At 41.6% G+C, this 17556-nt stretch overlaps 1 protein-coding gene across 1 annotated transcript; it reads right to left on the bottom strand.

The window, feature by feature from the left end:
• Nucleotides 1–4254: 4254 nt before the first annotated feature.
• Nucleotides 4255–15787, bottom strand: LOC120910696 (beta-microseminoprotein-like). Its single transcript, XM_040322446.1, has 4 exons — nucleotides 15701–15787; nucleotides 12377–12482; nucleotides 7457–7556; nucleotides 4255–4680 (listed from the first exon to the last, which is right to left on the bottom strand). Exons 1-4 carry the CDS (start codon nucleotides 15701–15703, stop codon nucleotides 4551–4553), a joined length of 339 nt encoding a protein of 112 aa, XP_040178380.1. The 5' UTR covers nucleotides 15704–15787; the 3' UTR covers nucleotides 4255–4550.
• Nucleotides 15788–17556: the final 1769 nt, after the last annotated feature.

The following is a 17556-nucleotide window of genomic DNA, read 5'->3' as shown; positions in this document are numbered from 1 at the left end:
TATACAGTAATTAGTGGCTATGTTTAGCACTATACTCTCTGTATAAATGTCACTGGTCCCAAAACAGTGTCAAAAGTGTCCAATCTGTCCGCCGCAATAGAGCAGTCCCGCTAAAAATCGCCGATTGCCACCATTACTAGTAAAAAAATAAAATAAAATGCCTTAAATCTATCCCCTATTTGTAGACGCTATAACTTTTGCGCAACCCAATCAATATATGCCTATTGTGATTTTTTTTACCAGAAATATGTAGAAGAATACATATTGGCCTAAACTGATGAAGAAATTTGTTTTTTTACATTTACTTTTATTATATTTATTATAGCAAAAAGTAAAAAATATATATTTTTTTCAAAATTGTCAGTCTTTTTGTTTATAGTGCAAAGAAAACACGCAGAGGTGATCAAATACCACCAAAAGAAAGCTCTATTTGTGGGGAAAAAGAAGAAAAAAAAGAAAAAAAAAGTTGATAAAATGGTACCACATCACTCATACTAATAAAAAATTGTAGTATGAGTGAATTTGTGTGATGTGTTACCATTTTATCAACTTTTTTTTTTTTTTTTTATTCCTTTGATACCAATAAACTTTTCTCTAGTTATTTTAGTGAGTTGAAGGTAATTTTTGATCTTGATACAAGAAGTGGTTGAGCTGAATCAGGTAATTATCTTCAGTTAGTATGTTTCGACAAAAACTGGCTTCTTCAGGAAGTATTTAAGTGCAGATAACATAACTAAATGAAAGTAACCATAATTAATAAATAATACAAACATGGTGTTGATGCATAATTCATATTGCACACAAAGTTCACATCACATACCATGGCTTTCAGGGATTCCACCTGGGTTGGGTTAGAGGCCAAGAAAGAGGAGATGGGAACAAGTCCTCAAGGGAAGCAGGGGGCAAGGGCAGACACCCCAGGTCCACAAGTGGATCCCCAAGCCCCCCGCTTCCAGTGCCCACGCTGAGGAAGTTTACACCCAGGACGCAACGTGTATGGGGACAGGAGACTGATATCTGACGTCATCCCGCTGCCATTTCCAGATACACGATGGTAAGCGATTGGAAATGTTTGAGTTCATACCAACTGGCACGGCTCCGGTGTCTTTTATGTGAGTGTGATTCATTCCTTTTTTAAAGAAATTAACTATTTGTACATACAGATGTTGTATCTTCTGTCATATTACCACTATCCTGTGAATACACCTATGAAGGGGAAAGACAGGTAAAGAGAATGATAGGCTAATATGTTATGCAGATCTGGTTACATCCCTTAGATGAACAGCTTGTTATGACTCACTGGTAAAACAAGAGTCATAGCATGAGGTGAGCACAAGTGGAGGATTGCACGGGCACTTTATGTACAATTTTTCATATTGTGTTACATACACAGCGGTGGAAGATGATCATTTATCGACTTTTTTTATATAATTAATTGAGAACATTTTTGTGCACTTTGAATCTTAGAGCTATTGTTTTTGAGCTTCATTGATATTTGACACTGATAGTAGTATGTAATAAAAGATAATTTTGCACTTGCACTTTATGTTTATAAATGAGTTGCGCTGCACTACTATGGAGGTTTTAAATACTATGTTGTCTTTTCCTGAATGCAAAGAGGGATGTGATAGAAGAGCAAATGTTCTTGTGACATGTAGTCCAGAGAGCCAAGTTGATACAGGGGGCGGATCATCAAAACCCAGCCGGAGGGAGGTAGAGAACAGAATGCTGGGAGAGGTAATAAATAGCCTAGGTTGGTGAGGAACCGGTGCTGAGAGCAGGGACCTGGATGCGAGGAGGGCTGCGAGGAGCGGTGCAGCCTAGCCAGTGTATAGAACCCTTTGCATGGGCGAGCGGATCCATCATCTCCAGCTTCCTGATGACTGAGAGATCATCGGGGGGGTCACCCTAATTGTCTTAAACACAGATCTTGCTGAACACCAGTGAAGCAAGGCGTGATGTCTGGCACCTTTTCCCTAGCGACAGATTTCTGCAAGGGCCTGTCCTGACACTATGTTTCCACAAGACTGGTATTGCCTTGGTGAGTGGGCAGAAGCCCACCTTCTATACACCTTTAGAGACACTGCATGCAGACACCTTATTTCACCTCTTTGTACCAAAGGAGACATTTACACAAGCTATTCATAATATTGGATGCTTGTGTGCAGAGATTTCCTCTGGGCCCTTGTTAAGCTAGCTGAAGAAACTGGATCCCTACATCATCTGGGCTTCTTCACCCCCCCCTTTTGTAAATGACCATGTGCAAAATATTCACACATTCAAAAGGGGAAATCTTCTATCTGGGAAGTTAAGTGTTACAGTTCTGATATTATATTGTTAATACCTGTTTACAAAGTTCTGGGCCCATGGCACCAGGAGTTGGAGGGAGCTGTCTGACTGGGAAAAAGGTCATCAGTCTCCCTTTTATGCCTTGGGTCATAGGTTCATAAGCATTTAATACTGTTCCCCCCCCCGACCCCAGCCAAATGGGTATGTGAGATGAACAACATCATGCTTATGGAGGAACTGCAGGCCAAATCCCTTGACACCCATGCTAAATTATCTTTCACCTGGAGTGTATGGAGGCATTACTCCACTTCAGACAAGCTTAAATCCAGGTTAAACCCAGCCTAACTCCCTGTTCACTATTACGAGCCGGTTCACCCCACCTCCTAGATTGTGGAGGACCGTCTCGGAACGGAGCACGCTGCTCCTCCCCCCTCCCCCCTTTCCCTTTGTTCCTTCTTTGCTTTTTTCTCAACTTAACTTCACTAACTATCTCTATTTTCTTTTCCCCTTTGTCACCCGGCCCTCCCCCAGGGCCATTTAAACGGACCATACCGTGCTTTCATCAGTTTCCTGCTGGTTCGGTGCACTTACCTAACCCTCGGGTTACGGTGCATTCCTCACGCTGTTTAGTGGCTCCCTGTATCCCAGCCCTGACTTTACTAATGTCATGGATGCTACTGCCCTGGTTCCTGGCCGCAGCAGGCTCCCAGAGGGGCGGCCGGGACACGGGTGGTCTTTACCCGATGCTGGGCTGCACTGCCTATACATGTTTGTACCACTAATGTGCCTTCTCGACATCTATTTGTACCTTTTTAATCATTTGGTATGGCAATGTAACTGTTTACTGTTTTATTTGTAACTTTATTTTTGTGTTTCTACTTTTATCGATCGGGTCGCCCTCTGTTGGGTCCTTGACCCAGCTGATACTGTTATGTCTGTCTAAAAACTGACAATAAAAACGTATTGAACCTAATACTGTTGCCACTATATACTGCTCACCGGCTGCCCTGCCACTACATACTGTTTACTGGCTGCCCTGCCACTACATACTTCTCATTGACTGCCCTATCACCACATACTGCTCACTGACTGCCCTATCGCTACATACTTCTCATTGAGTGCCCTACCCCTATATACTGCTCACAAACTGCCCTACCCCTACATACTGTTCACTGACTGTCCTATCACTACACATTGCTCACTGACTGTCCTATCACTACATACTGCTTAATGACTTCCCTATGACTACGTACTTTTCACTGACTGTCCTGCCCCTACATACTGCTTACTGACTGCCCTACCCCTACATACTGTTCACTAACTGTCTTATCACTACATACTGTTCACTGACTGCCCTATCACTACATACTGCTTAATGACTTCCCTATGACTACGTACTTCTCACTGACTGTCCTGCCCCTACATACTGCTTACTGACTGCCCTACCCCTACATACTGTTCACTAACTGTCCTATCACTACATACTGTTCACTAACTGTCCTATCACTACATACTGTTCACTGACTGCCCTATACCTACATATTGCTCACTGACTGTTCTATCATACTGCTCTCAATCTTGCCGCTGCATAATTTTACTTACTACCACTACACGCAATCTCATGGCCTGCTGTGCCCTGCATTTTTTACTACTACATCACTGCACGCCGTTCACTGCTCTACACTTTTGTACTGCTAAATACAACACTCCACAGATCTGCACTGCCATTCTTACTGCTCACTGCCCTACACTTTCTCTATGTACTGCCCTGCACTGACACTACATTGCACACACGAGTAAAGGCAGTCATGGCGAGCAGGGCAGGGGGGCCCTATCAGGTAGGCTGTATCAGGCCCCATGATTTCTAGTGGTGATCCTACAGCCACCTCTCTTGTAATTTCTCAATTCTCAACCCCTATAGAAATAGGTTTGTTTTTTGAAAACAGCTTAAAAGGACACAAACAATGTTGTTGCCATAACTTTATATTAATGTATTCACTACAGAAAATACAAGTTGAAAAATACAAGTAGCAGCTTCAGAGATCATTTTAAAATATGTGTTATTACAGTGTTATGTGTTGAAGCATACCATTGCACCTTTACAGTACTGCACATGGTTAAGAAGAACAAGAATGAAAATGTATTATTTATTGCAAGGCAAGTGATTTTTGTCAGGAAATGCTAAATGCTAGTTTTGTATTGTAGTTGATATGTAGGTGTGCAATGTCTTCTGATGTATTGAAGCTCCACAGTCGGATCTTTTACCCTTTCATTGATTTGTACTCGCATGGAATGGATGGGTCATCTTTTCTGGTCACTTTGTATGTACATGATTCCTTATCAAGCATCATGTTACATGCCTCTTTGTCATAGCCAGATGGCATAGGAGCACTGTCAAAGAGAAGAGAAATGTTACTCAATAAAGTATAAACAATGAGGTTGATTTACTAAAGGAGTAGAGAGTAGGGATGAGCTGAACACCCCCTGTTCGGTTCGGACCAGAACCTTCGAACGGACCAAACGTTCGCGCGAACATTTAAAACCACATTGACGTCAATGGGACTCGAACGTTCAAATTTAAAAGTGCTAATTTTAAAGCCTAATATGCAAGTTATTGTCGTAAAACAGGTTTGAGAACCCGGGTCTTGCCCCAGGGAACATGTATCAATGGAAAAAAAGTTTTAAAAACTGACTTTTTTTTTCTGGAGCAGTGATTTTAATGATGCTTAAAGTGAAAAAAAAATGAAAAATTCCTTTAGATATCGTACCTGCTGGGTGTTACTATAAGAAAAAAGTCATTTAAAACTGCTTGCGGCTTTAATGTAATGTCTGGTCCCTGCAATATGGATGAAAATCATTGAGAAAAATAGCATGGGTTTCCCCGTCCCCCCTCACCCCAGGTCATTACCAGCCCCTTTGGCCCTATATACTTTGAACAGCAGTATACAGGCGTTGCAAACAAGACAGGGACTGTAGGTTTGTTGTTAAGTAGAATCTGTTTGTAATTTTGAACTGGTACTTTTTTGAAGTGTAGCTCCAGACAAAAAATCTATTTTTAAGCTTTTTGGAAAACATAGAGAGGGGTTATCACCCCTGTAACATTTTGCTGTCTTTTGCTGTCTGTGCGCATCTGTTCAGAAGATTGCTGCCTGTGATATTAATTTGACAACAACAGCAATTGTATTCACGTGGCTTTAGGTGCACACTGTGGAGGACACAGCACACCACGTGAAAATATTTGCAGAATGATCCCCTGCCTGTGGTTTTAAAGAAGATCCCTGCCTTTTAGAGTTGCACGATTAATCGCGAGAATATCGCAATCTCGATGCAAACCCCCCCCCCCCCCGTAGCCGCCGGTTCCACATAACCAGCGTGGAACGCAAATGGTGGATATCCAAACTGACGTCAGCAACTGGAACTGACGTCAGTTCAATGCATGAAGCGCAGCGCCGCTGGGCATGGGCGGTGCAGAGACACAGACAGTGTCTCAAGCTTGTCTTGGGAAACGAGGAGCACAGCAGTGAGTGCGCAGTGAGGTAGGGTAGTACTGTAGTGACGTTGTACAAAACAGCCATGCTATTATCAGCTATCACTGCTGTGGTTTTTTATGCCCCTCGGCCTCCTGACTGTGTTTTAAAGGTTCAACTTCACATACTCTGATGCTCTGCATCAGAGTATGTGCCTTGCTGCAGAACAGCCTATTCATTTGAGAATGAACTGCCTGCCACCATGCAATCGGAGAACTGGAGAAAGTGCAGAGAAGGGCAACCAAACTGATAAGAGGCATGGAGGAGCTCAGCTATGAGGAAAGATTAGAAGAACTGAATTTATTCACTCTTGAGAAGATGAGAATAAGGGGGGATATGATCAACATGTACAAATGTATAAGAGGTCCATACAGTGAACTTGGTGTTGAGTTATTCACTTTACGGTCAACACTGAGGACAAGGGGGCACTCTTTACGTCTAGAGGAAAAGAGATTTCACCTCCAAATACGGAAAGGTTTTTTCACAGTAAGAGCTGTGAAAATGTGGAACAGACTCCCTCCAGAGGTGGTTCTGGCCAGCTCAGTAGATTGCTTTAAGAAAGGCCTGGATTCTTTCCTAAATGTACATAATATAACTGACTACTAAGATTTGTAGGTAAAGTTGATCCAGGGTAAATCCGATTGCCTCTCGGGGGATCAGGAAGGATTTTTTTCCCCTGCTGTAGCAAATTGGATCATGCTCTGCTGGGATTTTTTGCCTTCCTCTGGATCAACTGTGGGTATGGAGTTGGGTGTATGGGATTGTACTGTGTTTTTTATTTTGTTTGTTTATTTTTTTGTGGTTGAACTGCATGGACTTGTGTCTTTTTTCAACCTGACTAACTATGCAACTATGTAACTTATCCGAGCATGCAACCTGGCAGGCCACATGAAAAGAGGGGGGTCGAGAGATAGCCCCCCCTCCTGAACCGTACCAGGCCACATGCCCTCAACATGGGGAGGATGTCCCCATGTTGATGGGGACAAGGGCCTCATCCCCTCAACCCAAAGTTTTTTCCGACGTGCTTCCTCTCAAGCCTGCCTTGCATACACATGTTCAGTCAAAAAAACACTCGACCAAAGCACGGTGACGTCCAACACGTTAGGATAACACTATTACGAACGCTAGTTTTCCCAGAACGAGCGCTCCCGTCTCATACTTGATTCTGAGCATGCGTGTTTTTTTCCCCTCGGAAAAGCATACACACAAGCGTTTTTTTTTTTTTTGCAGGCAGTTTTCTCGTCGGGAAAACTGCTATGGAGCATACATATGCATTTCCTGACCAAGCTAAACAATTTCAGTTTTCTCGTCGTGTGTACGAGGCATAAGAGCGGTAAGGATGTGGAATTCTCTATAACAGGCAGTGGTTTCAGCGGGGTGCACTGATAATTTAAACAAACTATTAGATAAGCACCTGAACGACCACAACATACATATACAATGTAATACTGACATAAAATAACACACATAGGTTGGACTTGATAAATTTGTGTCTTTTTTCACCTCCCCATCTATGTTTTTTGTTTGGCAGGATGTTTAAGAATAAGGAAGCCGAGTATACTCCTTTTCAGTTGTGAGTTTGTGCAACAATAAGAAAACCTATTTTAATTTCTTATTTAGGAATACATTTGGCATCATACCTGGTGCAACAGTACAGCCCACTCTCCGAACACTCGCACTCTTCACATTTGACAGTCCACTTGGTATCAATTTTATGAAATGTACCCTTATGCATACACCCTAGAAGAAGAAATATAATGGATTTAGGCTTATTTTCTAGCAGGGATGAGTTGGAGAATGGGGTCAAAGGGTAAAGGATGGTGAGAATCTTCCCAGAAAAGAGTGTTATATAATAGAATTGCAGCAGAAATAATAGAATTGAAGAAACCAACACATCTTGGCTGGATGAGCACCCGTTCACACACAGAGGTTGAAACTAAAACATGTAGGCCCAGATTCTCAGAAGAGATACGACAGCGTATCTCCAGATACGCCGTCGTATCTCTGCGTTGCCCCGTCGTATCTATGCGACTGATTCTTAGAATCAGTTACGCATAGATATCCCTTAGATCTGACAGGCGTAAGTCTCTTACGCCGTCGGATCTAAACGGCATTTTTCTTTTTACCGCTAGGTGGCGCTTCCGTCGAAATCCGCTTTGAGTATGCAAATTAGCTAGATAGGCGAATTCCCGAACGTACGCGCGGCCGACGCAGTAAAGTTATGATGTTTACGTTAAGCTTTTCCCGGCGTAAAGTTGCCCCTTGGTCTATGAGGCGCAGCCAATGTTAAGTATGGCCGTCGTTCCCACGTCGAAATTTAAAAAATTTACGTCGTTTGCGTAAGTCGTCCGTGAATGGGGCTGGATGGCATTTACGTTCACGTCGAAACCAATGATGTCCTTGCAACGTCATTTGGAGCAATGCACCCTGATATATTTTTTCGGACGGCGCATGTGCAGTTCGTTCGGCGCGGGGACGCGCATCATTTAAATGATACACGCCCCCTACCCGCCGAATTTGAATTCCGCCGGGTGATTTACGATACGCCGCCGCAACTTTACAGGCAAGTGCTTTGTGAATAAAGCACTTGCCTGAAAAACTTGCGGCGGCGTAACGTAAATGAGATACGTTACGGCCGCACAATTTTGCGCCCGTCTACGTGAATCTGGGCCGTAGTGTGCAAAATCAGGTGCAGCTCTGCATAGAAACCAGTCAGCTTCCAATTTTGTTTTATGTTGTTTTGTCAATGGTAAATTGAACAGGCTGAAATTAGAAATTGATTAGCTACCATGCACAGCTGCACCAAATTTTGCACTCTCCAGTTTTGGTAAATCAACCCCATAGTGTGGTGACATGTATGTTTTACCACACTGAATGTACACAGGTCACTGCTAAAAAACAGTTGTTTTTTCATGTGTCCCACTCAGTGTTGCCAACCTACCAGATTGAAATTTACTGGCGCAGCCACGTTTTTACTGGCATTTCACAAAAGTTACTAAATTACATTATTAGGTGCAAATTTCAGTATTTAGGCTACAAACAAGTACGCTAGGCAAATAGCAATGTGATTTAAGGTAGATAAAAAAATCATTTTTGTTATTTTCGATATAAGGGCAAATTATTTAGTCACATCACCCCCTGCCTCCATCCCCCTCTGCCACCAACACCCCCCTGCCTTCACCCCCCTCTGCCACCAACACCCCCTGCCTTCACCCCCCTCTGCGGTGCCACAATCTCCCCCTGCCTCCAATTGCAATTGACTTTAATCTCTTCCTGCCTCTAATCTCACCCTGCCTCTTATCACCTCCTGCCTCTAATCACCCCCTGCCTCCATCCCCCTCTGTGGTGCCACCAACACCCCCTGCCTCCAATCACCCCCTCCCACCAACACTTCCTGCCACTAACGCCCCCCGGCCTCCAATCTCCATGCGCAGTTCCAAGCCGAACCGATCTTTGCTTTTTTTTAACCAATCAAAAAGGGGAAAACAACAAAGGGTGATCATTATTCACAATGCAGAGAATATTGAACTGAAGCTAATTTCTAATGCAAAATGCAGTGTGTGCGTTAGAAATTATGTAGGTTAGCAGCTGACAGATTCCTGATCATTGTGATTATAGAGAATGTCCTCCTCCCTCCTATGTACTGTATAGGAATCATCTTTGAATTCAGCACAAGGGGAAGCGCTGTATGGAGGATAACCCAACATGAGTGGGCGGGGTAACCCTACTTCTATAAGCGGATTGGTCCCCTTGAGTGGGCAGGACAGTTTCTCCAGAAGTAGATTGGCTCTCTGTCCGGGGGTTAAATTCACGGACTGTACGTAAATATACGTACGGTTGATAACACTGTTTAAAAACCTCACACAGGTCCTGAACAGAGGACTTGGTGTCATACCTGTTGTTTCTGAGTACGTAAATATACGTACGGTTGGCAACACTGTTAAAAACCTCACACAGGTCATGAACAGAGGACTTGGTGTCAGTTTTGCCCCAGCTGTACAATGAGGTACCCGCCTGATACAATCACACACATTTTGCCACACAGCTGCTATGAAAAGAGAACATTCCGCTCATCTAGTACACTAGTTTGCACAGCACTGATTCATTAGTCAACGTGGCTGACCCACAATTGAGCATGAAAATGTAATTACTGTTCATCATATAGATACCGTATTTATCGGGGTATTGCGCGCTCCGGCGTATAGCGCGCACCCCTAAAGTGGACCCGCATTCCTGTGGAAAAAATATTTTTGTACTTACAGTTTTGGTGTCTTGCGCGGCGTCCATCGGCGGCCTCGTCGGGTCCGGCATCCGTCTGCGGGTTCGGGTGTCCTCTTCGTCGGGTCCGGCATCCTTCTGCTTTCCCGAGCCGAGTTTGAATACTGCGCCGGCATATACCGTATGTTTGTCCAGGACGTGAGCGCGAGAGGAGCCTTGCCTGCCCGACTATACACGAGTGTACTGCGCTCGGTATATGCTGGCGCAGTATTCAAACTCGGCGCGGGAAAGCGGGTATCGGCGTATATTGCGCACCCACAATTTTGCCCTGATTTTCAGGGCAAAAAAGTGTGCGGTGTACGCCGATAAATACGGTAATTTGCATCAGACGCCTGGCATTTGTGACATTTTAAAGTGCTAGGTGACCAGCAGTACAACTAGAAGATAAACCAGCAGAGCATATTGGAAATTGTACCGGTACATAGGGATGAGCCAAAGCCCCCCCAGTTCGTTTCGCATCAGAACATGCGAACAGGCAATAAATTTGTTCGAACATCAGAACACCGTTAAAGTCAATGGGACTCGAACATAAAAAATCTAAAGTGCTAATTTTAAGGCTTATATGCAAGTTATTGTCATAAAAAGTGTTTGGGGACCCAGGGGACATGTATTAATGCAAAAAAAGTTTTAAAAACGGCTGTTCTTTCGGGAGCAGTGATTTTAATAATGCTTAAAGTGCAACAATAAAAGTGAAATATTCCTTAAAATTTCATACCTAGGGGGTGTCTATAGCATGCCTGTAAAGTAGCGCTTGTTTCCCGTGCTTAGAACTGTCCCTGCACAAAATGTCATTTCTGAAGGAAAAAAATAATTTAAAAGCTCTTGGCAATACAGAGAAAAGTCATTGAAAGTCATTGATAAAAAAAAATGCGCGGGGATCCCCCCAAATTCAATTACCAGGCCCTTCCAGTCTGGTATGGATATTAAGGGGGGTGGGGTCACCCGTCACATCACTGGGTAAGCCCGGGTTTCCCCTTTCGTCAGAGGGGGACGGGGGTCACATGACGGGTGGCCCCATCCTCAGCTACATAAGACCTGTCAGGCTGCGGCGACAATTTTCCCGGAGTGTCTCCGGTGGAGACAGGATGCACTGCGCTGGACATCTCATCGCTGGAGCCTGGACCTGGATGGAGAGGAGATCATCCATCGCTGGACCCCGAAGAGGAGAGCATTCATCTCAGGATACCGACAGCATTGGAGTGGAGACCGAGAGTGGATTACCACCGCTGGAATATTTTTTTTATTTTTTATTTTTAATAAAGGACTTATCCCAACGGTGTCTGTGTGTTTTTTTACAATTTTTTACACTTTCTTTGTGAAATAGTAGAGGTACAATGTACCCCATTACCAATTCACATGTGGGGGGGGGGGTGGGATCTGGGAACTCCACACCATTTTTTTTATTTGGGGTGGAGTGCCCCTTAAAATTCATACCAGACCTGAAGGGTCAGCTCTAAGAACGGGAAACAAGCGCTACTTTACAGGCATACTATACACACACACTAGGTATGAAATTTAAAGGAATATTTCACTTTTATTGTTTCATTTTAAGCATTATTAAAATCACTGCTTCCGAAAAAACTGCAGTTTTTAAAACTTTTTTTGCATTGATACATATCCCCTGGGGCAGGACCCGGGTCCCCAAACACTTTTTATGTCCATAACTTGCATATAAGCCCTTAAAATTAGCACTTTAGATTTCTCTCATAGACTTTTACAGGGTGTTCTGCGGCTTTTCGAATTTGCCGCGAACACCCCAAATTGTTCACTGTTCGGCGAACAGGCGAACAGGCAATGTTCGAGACGAACATGAGTTTGACTCGAACTCGAAGCTCATCCCTACCGGTACAGAATAAAAGGAGACCTGTAAGGGCTCATGCTTCTAGACTGTAAGCTCTAACGAGCAGGGCCCTCTGATCCCTCCTGTATTGAATTGTATTGTGACTGTACTGTCTTCCTTGATGTAAAGCGTTGCGCAAACTGTTGGCGCTATATAAATCCTGTATAATAATAATAATAATGCACACTGCAAGTCAAAAAATAAATAAAGCTGCTTTTACAGGCATTTGAGATTTAATTTCTCTGCCTCTCATGGTGTATGCTGGGACTTGTGCATGAGCATGGCAATACTGTGACTTTTACTGTACAAATAAAATAGATGTGGAAAATTTACTTTTACAGAGAAGTAGAGAAAGCGATCAGACATATTTATTGTGAATGGTTGTGCCAGGAAAAACCCAGTAGAGTGACAGGGTTCAAAATTGAAATTTGCTGTTACTTACCTTTAGTTCTTGTTTTAAAGTTTAGGTTTAATTTACCCTGTGTACAGACAGCACTGGACAGTGCCACTGAGACTGCGAGCACAATACACACTGTTACAAGGATCCTCTGCAAAAGAATAATAAATAATATCATAAACATCCATTTTTTTTTTTACATAAAATAGATACTGGAACTCAACCACAACCCTCCAAAACCCCCTCTTACCCCCCACACCCATCAAATTGTGGGTGTGATCAAATTTCACTAACAGTGGGAGGATCTTAAAGGGGCAGGATATTATAGCAAAAAGTACAAAATATTGTGTTTTTTTTTAAAAAAAATTGACTTTTTTTGTTCATAGCACAAAAATAAAAACCGCAGAGATGATAAAATACCACCAAAAGAAAGCTCTATTTGTGGGAAAAAAGGAAATCAATTTTGTTTTGCCTGAGCACGCAATCGTCAGTTAAAACGAAGCAGTGCCGTATCCCAAAAAAAGGCCTGGTCATTGAGCAGACAAATCTGCCGGGGCTGAAGTGGTTAAAAACAAAAATTTTCAATTGAAATGCAAAGGATAATAGCCTAATTATAACAGTTATTTTTTTCTCCCATACACATAGAATGAATGTACATGCACTTTCACTGGGCGAATGGCTATGCAAGTTCTTTATAAATGAACCCCTGACTGTTGTGTCTCTGGGGGGAATTCTCCTTAATAGGAATGGAAGCAAAAAAAAAAAAAAAAAACAAGGTTCTAACCCATGCCACATCTATATAAAAAAAGCCAATAGATATACTTTAAGTATGAATAGATCAATATAATACAATAATACAATATATAAATACATTTATGTATATGTATATCCTTCCTTATCTATAGATCAGTTTACTTTATTTATTTTTATAGATTTATTATATTTATTAGCATGCACTATTATAATAAACATGTCCCGATTATAATAAAAAGGTAAAATGCAAAAAATGGGCAATCACATGCAAGGAAAAAGAAAAAAAAATGCATTTTTGCTTGCACATGATTGGATGATAGAAATCAGCAGAGCTTCCCCTCTGATCTAGAACGCATGCACGTGCAGTGCACAGTTTATTTGCCTTTAGTAAATCAACACCATTGTCTTTTAATAATACTCAACATGTATTAGACGTGTAGTCAGGTATAGTTCCCTTTAAGGCTCCATGCACACCGAAGCTAAAAAAAGCTATAAAAAACGCCAGTAGCTTTGCAGGGAGCCTTTCAATGTTTTTTAGCATTTTTGCAATAGTGTTTATTGGCGTTTTTTGAGCTTTTTTTTTTTTCTTTTTTCAATGGATAAAAAAACCCTAAAAGATGCTGGTGAGCAGCGTTTTTTTTGCGTATTTTTTTCTGCGTCTTTGGGCGTTTTTTTGCATTTTTTAGCGTTTTTTTCCCGCGAAAAAACAGCACTTTGAACGCAAATTGTGGGCGTTCAGAAAAAAGCCAATAAACTCCAAAGCTCATTAACACTAAAAAACGCCCATGTGTGCATGGGCACATAGGCTAACATAGAGTTCAGTTTATGGGCTTTTTAAAAAAAACGCCAAAACGCCAATAAACTGCAGTTTATCAGCTTCTGTGTGCATGGAGCCTTAGAGATTCTTTCACCGCATCCAGTGATGTTAGTGGGAGGAGTCTCTGTCTTTTGTTATCTGTTGTGGATGGGTCCCAGAGCAGATGGTAGCATGGCAAAAGGCCAAGCCTGACCAACATCACGTAGGTCTTTGATATATGCAAGAGAGAGAGTCTCCTATGGGACTGACAGGAGGCTTGAGATAAGGACCCATGTTGTGGGACTTGCAAGGGAGAAGGTAAAAGGAAATCAATACCCCTGACCTACATCTTGTAGGTCTGTAGTCTGGAGAGTGGAGGCCTTCTGTGCTGGGCCTGGCAGTACATCCCAAGAGATGTGCCATGGTTGAGGAACTTATAATATACTGTTTGGGAAGGTGGCTGCTGTTCAACAAATCATATTAATGAGATTTTTGTGCTATACACTGTGAAGAGGAATATCATTTTGTGTGGACATTAATTATTCAGGAAATCAGGCCTCTGGCCAGGAATTTGTGAGTACTGTGAAGAGGGTGGGCCTCAGGCCTGGTGTATCTGTGACACAATATGGTGGAGTCTAATAGAAAGGTATGTGTGTATTCCATCTTGAGACAAAGCAGGTGAAGGGAGGGACCTGGGCCAGCTTGGTGGGAACCGCTGTCCAATCCAGTTGACTTACTCACAGAAAGTACTCCATGACTTTAAGTGTTCCGTTTCATCTTTCTAAAGCGTAAATTCTATAAAATACATCTGCAGTTTTACAAAAAGGTTATGAAAGTCATATAACCTCTATGCTTGTTATTTTTTCTAATATACTTTTACACTGCAAATTTTGCACCAATTCCCAGTCACCTGAATGCTGTGTTTTCTTTCACTTCTGAATAAAAACAAAATGTATACTATTGTTTCTGGGCCCTACTCTGTGTACAAACAACAAATAAGATAAACTAACACAAATACACCACCACAGGATGTGGGTGTATAAATAATAATAAGAAGTGCTACATTCTATTATTTAAGATTAGGTTAAATTAGGAGAATCTTACAGATTACAGTACTGTATGTAAAAAATACACACCCCCCTTGTCCCTAGTGGTCTGTCCAGTGTCCTACATGTACTTTCTGCCTGCAAACTGGAGATTGTCCATAGCAACCAAAAGTGTCCCTTTATGTCAAAAATGGTTTTATAGCAGCTAGAAAATAGCGATAATAAATTATAATCACTTGCAGAATTGAGCGATAGCGATTTGTGGGGAAATTTGTCATAAAAAAATAAAAGTAATGACAGCGACAATTCTGCAACTGAGCAAATTTCAGTGTGTCTGATTTGATTACATTATTGAATAATTTTTATTATAATAATTATTATTTGTTAGAATTATTTATAGTTATTTATTATATTATAATTTTGTGTTTTAAACTTTATCATACCCGGGATGTCTACTAGACTCTTGTTTGGACAGATTTAAGTTATTACAGGCCTACAATGTAAAATGCCAAATTTCCTTGCAAAATAATGGTACCGCTTTCAGCACCTAAAACCAGAAAGAATCATACCGCCAGGTAGGTTAAGCAATGATGTGCAGCTACTACTGGAGCAAGTGCACGTAGACAGAAAATGCATGAAAAAAAGGCTGCAGGAAATCAGCAGTATTGAAATGCAAAAAATTGAAAATCATTATTTATGAAAAAAATAAAAAATGATTGATTGAAAACGAAATATCATCCAGTTTAGATCTACTTCAAAAACCATTAGACTCACCATTTTTACACAACTGATCTTGCAGAGGCCCGTCTCTGATCATTCACAAGTCGCCATTTATATAGTATGAATGATGGTGAGAAATTGTCTGCCAGACCAATGAGTGTACAGAGAGGATTACGAAATATACGTGACGCTGTGATTGTCAGATAGAGGACATGTATTGACAAAGCGGTGTTTGGATGCCAGTGTCAATTTGTAATATTCTTGGGAACACTTGTTGGAACCTGTGGTTTTCAATGAAATAATATAGTTGTGCAATCAGAGAAATGTCAAGGATTAAATCCTGGAACAGGTGTGTCCATTGTGCTACCACCAGTACTATTGTTTGAAAATGTGGTCTGCAGTAGAGCTCAAGTTTAATCTGATTTTAAGTCTTTGTTTTTTCGAGTAACCAAAACCAGAACAAATTTTTTTTATTCACACACAGACCTATAACAACAACCAAGATCATTACCACTTGGTGCTCCAAATTAGGACTTGAAGCAACAACTAGACACCAAAAAATCTATAAAAAGAGTGTGTGTCACTCCTTACAATTGATTAATATTAATGGACACAAAGCAGGTTGCAAATATGTATATTTAGCAGTAATTCGAAAATGCAATGTAACTGTGAAGGAAAAAAAAGCATAGCAAGTGTACAAAGAGTCTTCTGACCACATAGACAAAGAAACACATGGTGGAGCACTGACTGCAGAGACAGCAAATCACACAAGGATGAAGGTTAGTTTCACAGAGATGGTACGAATAGGGAAAATGGTGGCACCAGGCACGATCACTGCAGGAAAAAAAAAGACAGCCACATTTTTTTCTAAAATTAAATCTCACTGCCGGGGAAAATTGTTCACACTGCTACCAACATTGCACAGACCTTTCGTGATTTTTACACAAGACTTAAGCCTCGTACACAGGATCAGTCCATCCGATGAGAGCGGTCCGAAGAACCGTTCTCCTCGGTTAACCGATGAAGCTGACTGATGGTCCGTCGCGCCTACACACCATCAGTTAAAAAAACGATTGTGTCAGAACGCGGTGACGTAAAACACAACGACGTGCTGAAACAAACGAAGTTCAATGCTTCCAAGCATGCATCGACTTGATTCTGAGCATGCGCGGGTTTTTAACCGATGCTTTTGCATACTAATGATCGGTTTTGACCTATCAGTTAGGCGTCCATCTGTTAAATTTTAAATCAAGTTCCTATTTTTTTAACCAAAGGTTAAATAACCTATGGGGCCCACACACGATCGGTTTTGACCAATGAAAACAGTCCTTCAGATCGCTGTCCTCTGGCTGTCCTATCGTGTGTACGTGGCCTTATACAATGTGAGAGGTAAATGAAATCAAGAAGTAACAGAGGAAAGAGATTGAAACATTTTAAACTACTTACAATAAGCAAAGTTACCTAAACAGCCTTCAAAATTTAGAATCTGAATTTACGGTTGAGGAGTTCTATGCAGCTTTAAAGTCAACACCGAAAGGTAAAGCACCAGGCTCAGATAGGTACACAATTTCCTATTACAAGAAATTTAAGGAAATTCTTGTTCCACATTTGACATCTTATGCTAATTCCATAGCAGGATCAGAGGGCTTTTTCGACTGGAGTCACTTTCTGCATCTATAACTGTAATCCTCAAACGAGGTAAAGATTCATCAAGTTATGGAAACTATCGTTCAATATCATTACTTAATGTAGACACAAAATTATGCGAAGGTGTTGGCTACTAGATAACTCCCTCTGATAGCGCAGTGGATAGGGTTAGACCAGACAGTTTTTGTCGTGAAGCGTAAAGCCAGGGACAATTCCTTACGATCTTTGTCTATAATTTGCTATGTCGGGAATAGTTCCCAGCC

Source organism: Rana temporaria, chromosome 8 (assembly GCF_905171775.1).
Source record: "Rana temporaria chromosome 8, aRanTem1.1, whole genome shotgun sequence".
In the NCBI taxonomy this organism is placed as follows: Eukaryota; Metazoa; Chordata; class Amphibia; order Anura; family Ranidae; genus Rana; species Rana temporaria.
The sequence above is the reverse complement of the archived record's forward strand: the minus strand, read 5'-3'. Positions and strand labels throughout refer to the sequence as shown.

What these genes read in the sequence shown, in the direction of transcription:
- LOC120910696 (XM_040322446.1), bottom strand. An exon ending in CTTTAAAACAAGAACTAAAG is followed by an intron (nt 7,557 to 12,376) that starts GTAAGTAACAGC and finishes TTCTTCTTCTAG; the next exon opens with GGTGTATGCATAAGGGTACA. An exon ending in GGGCTGTACTGTTGCACCAG is followed by an intron (nt 4,681 to 7,456) that starts GTATGATGCCAA and finishes TCTCTTTGACAG; the next exon opens with TGCTCCTATGCCATCTGGCT.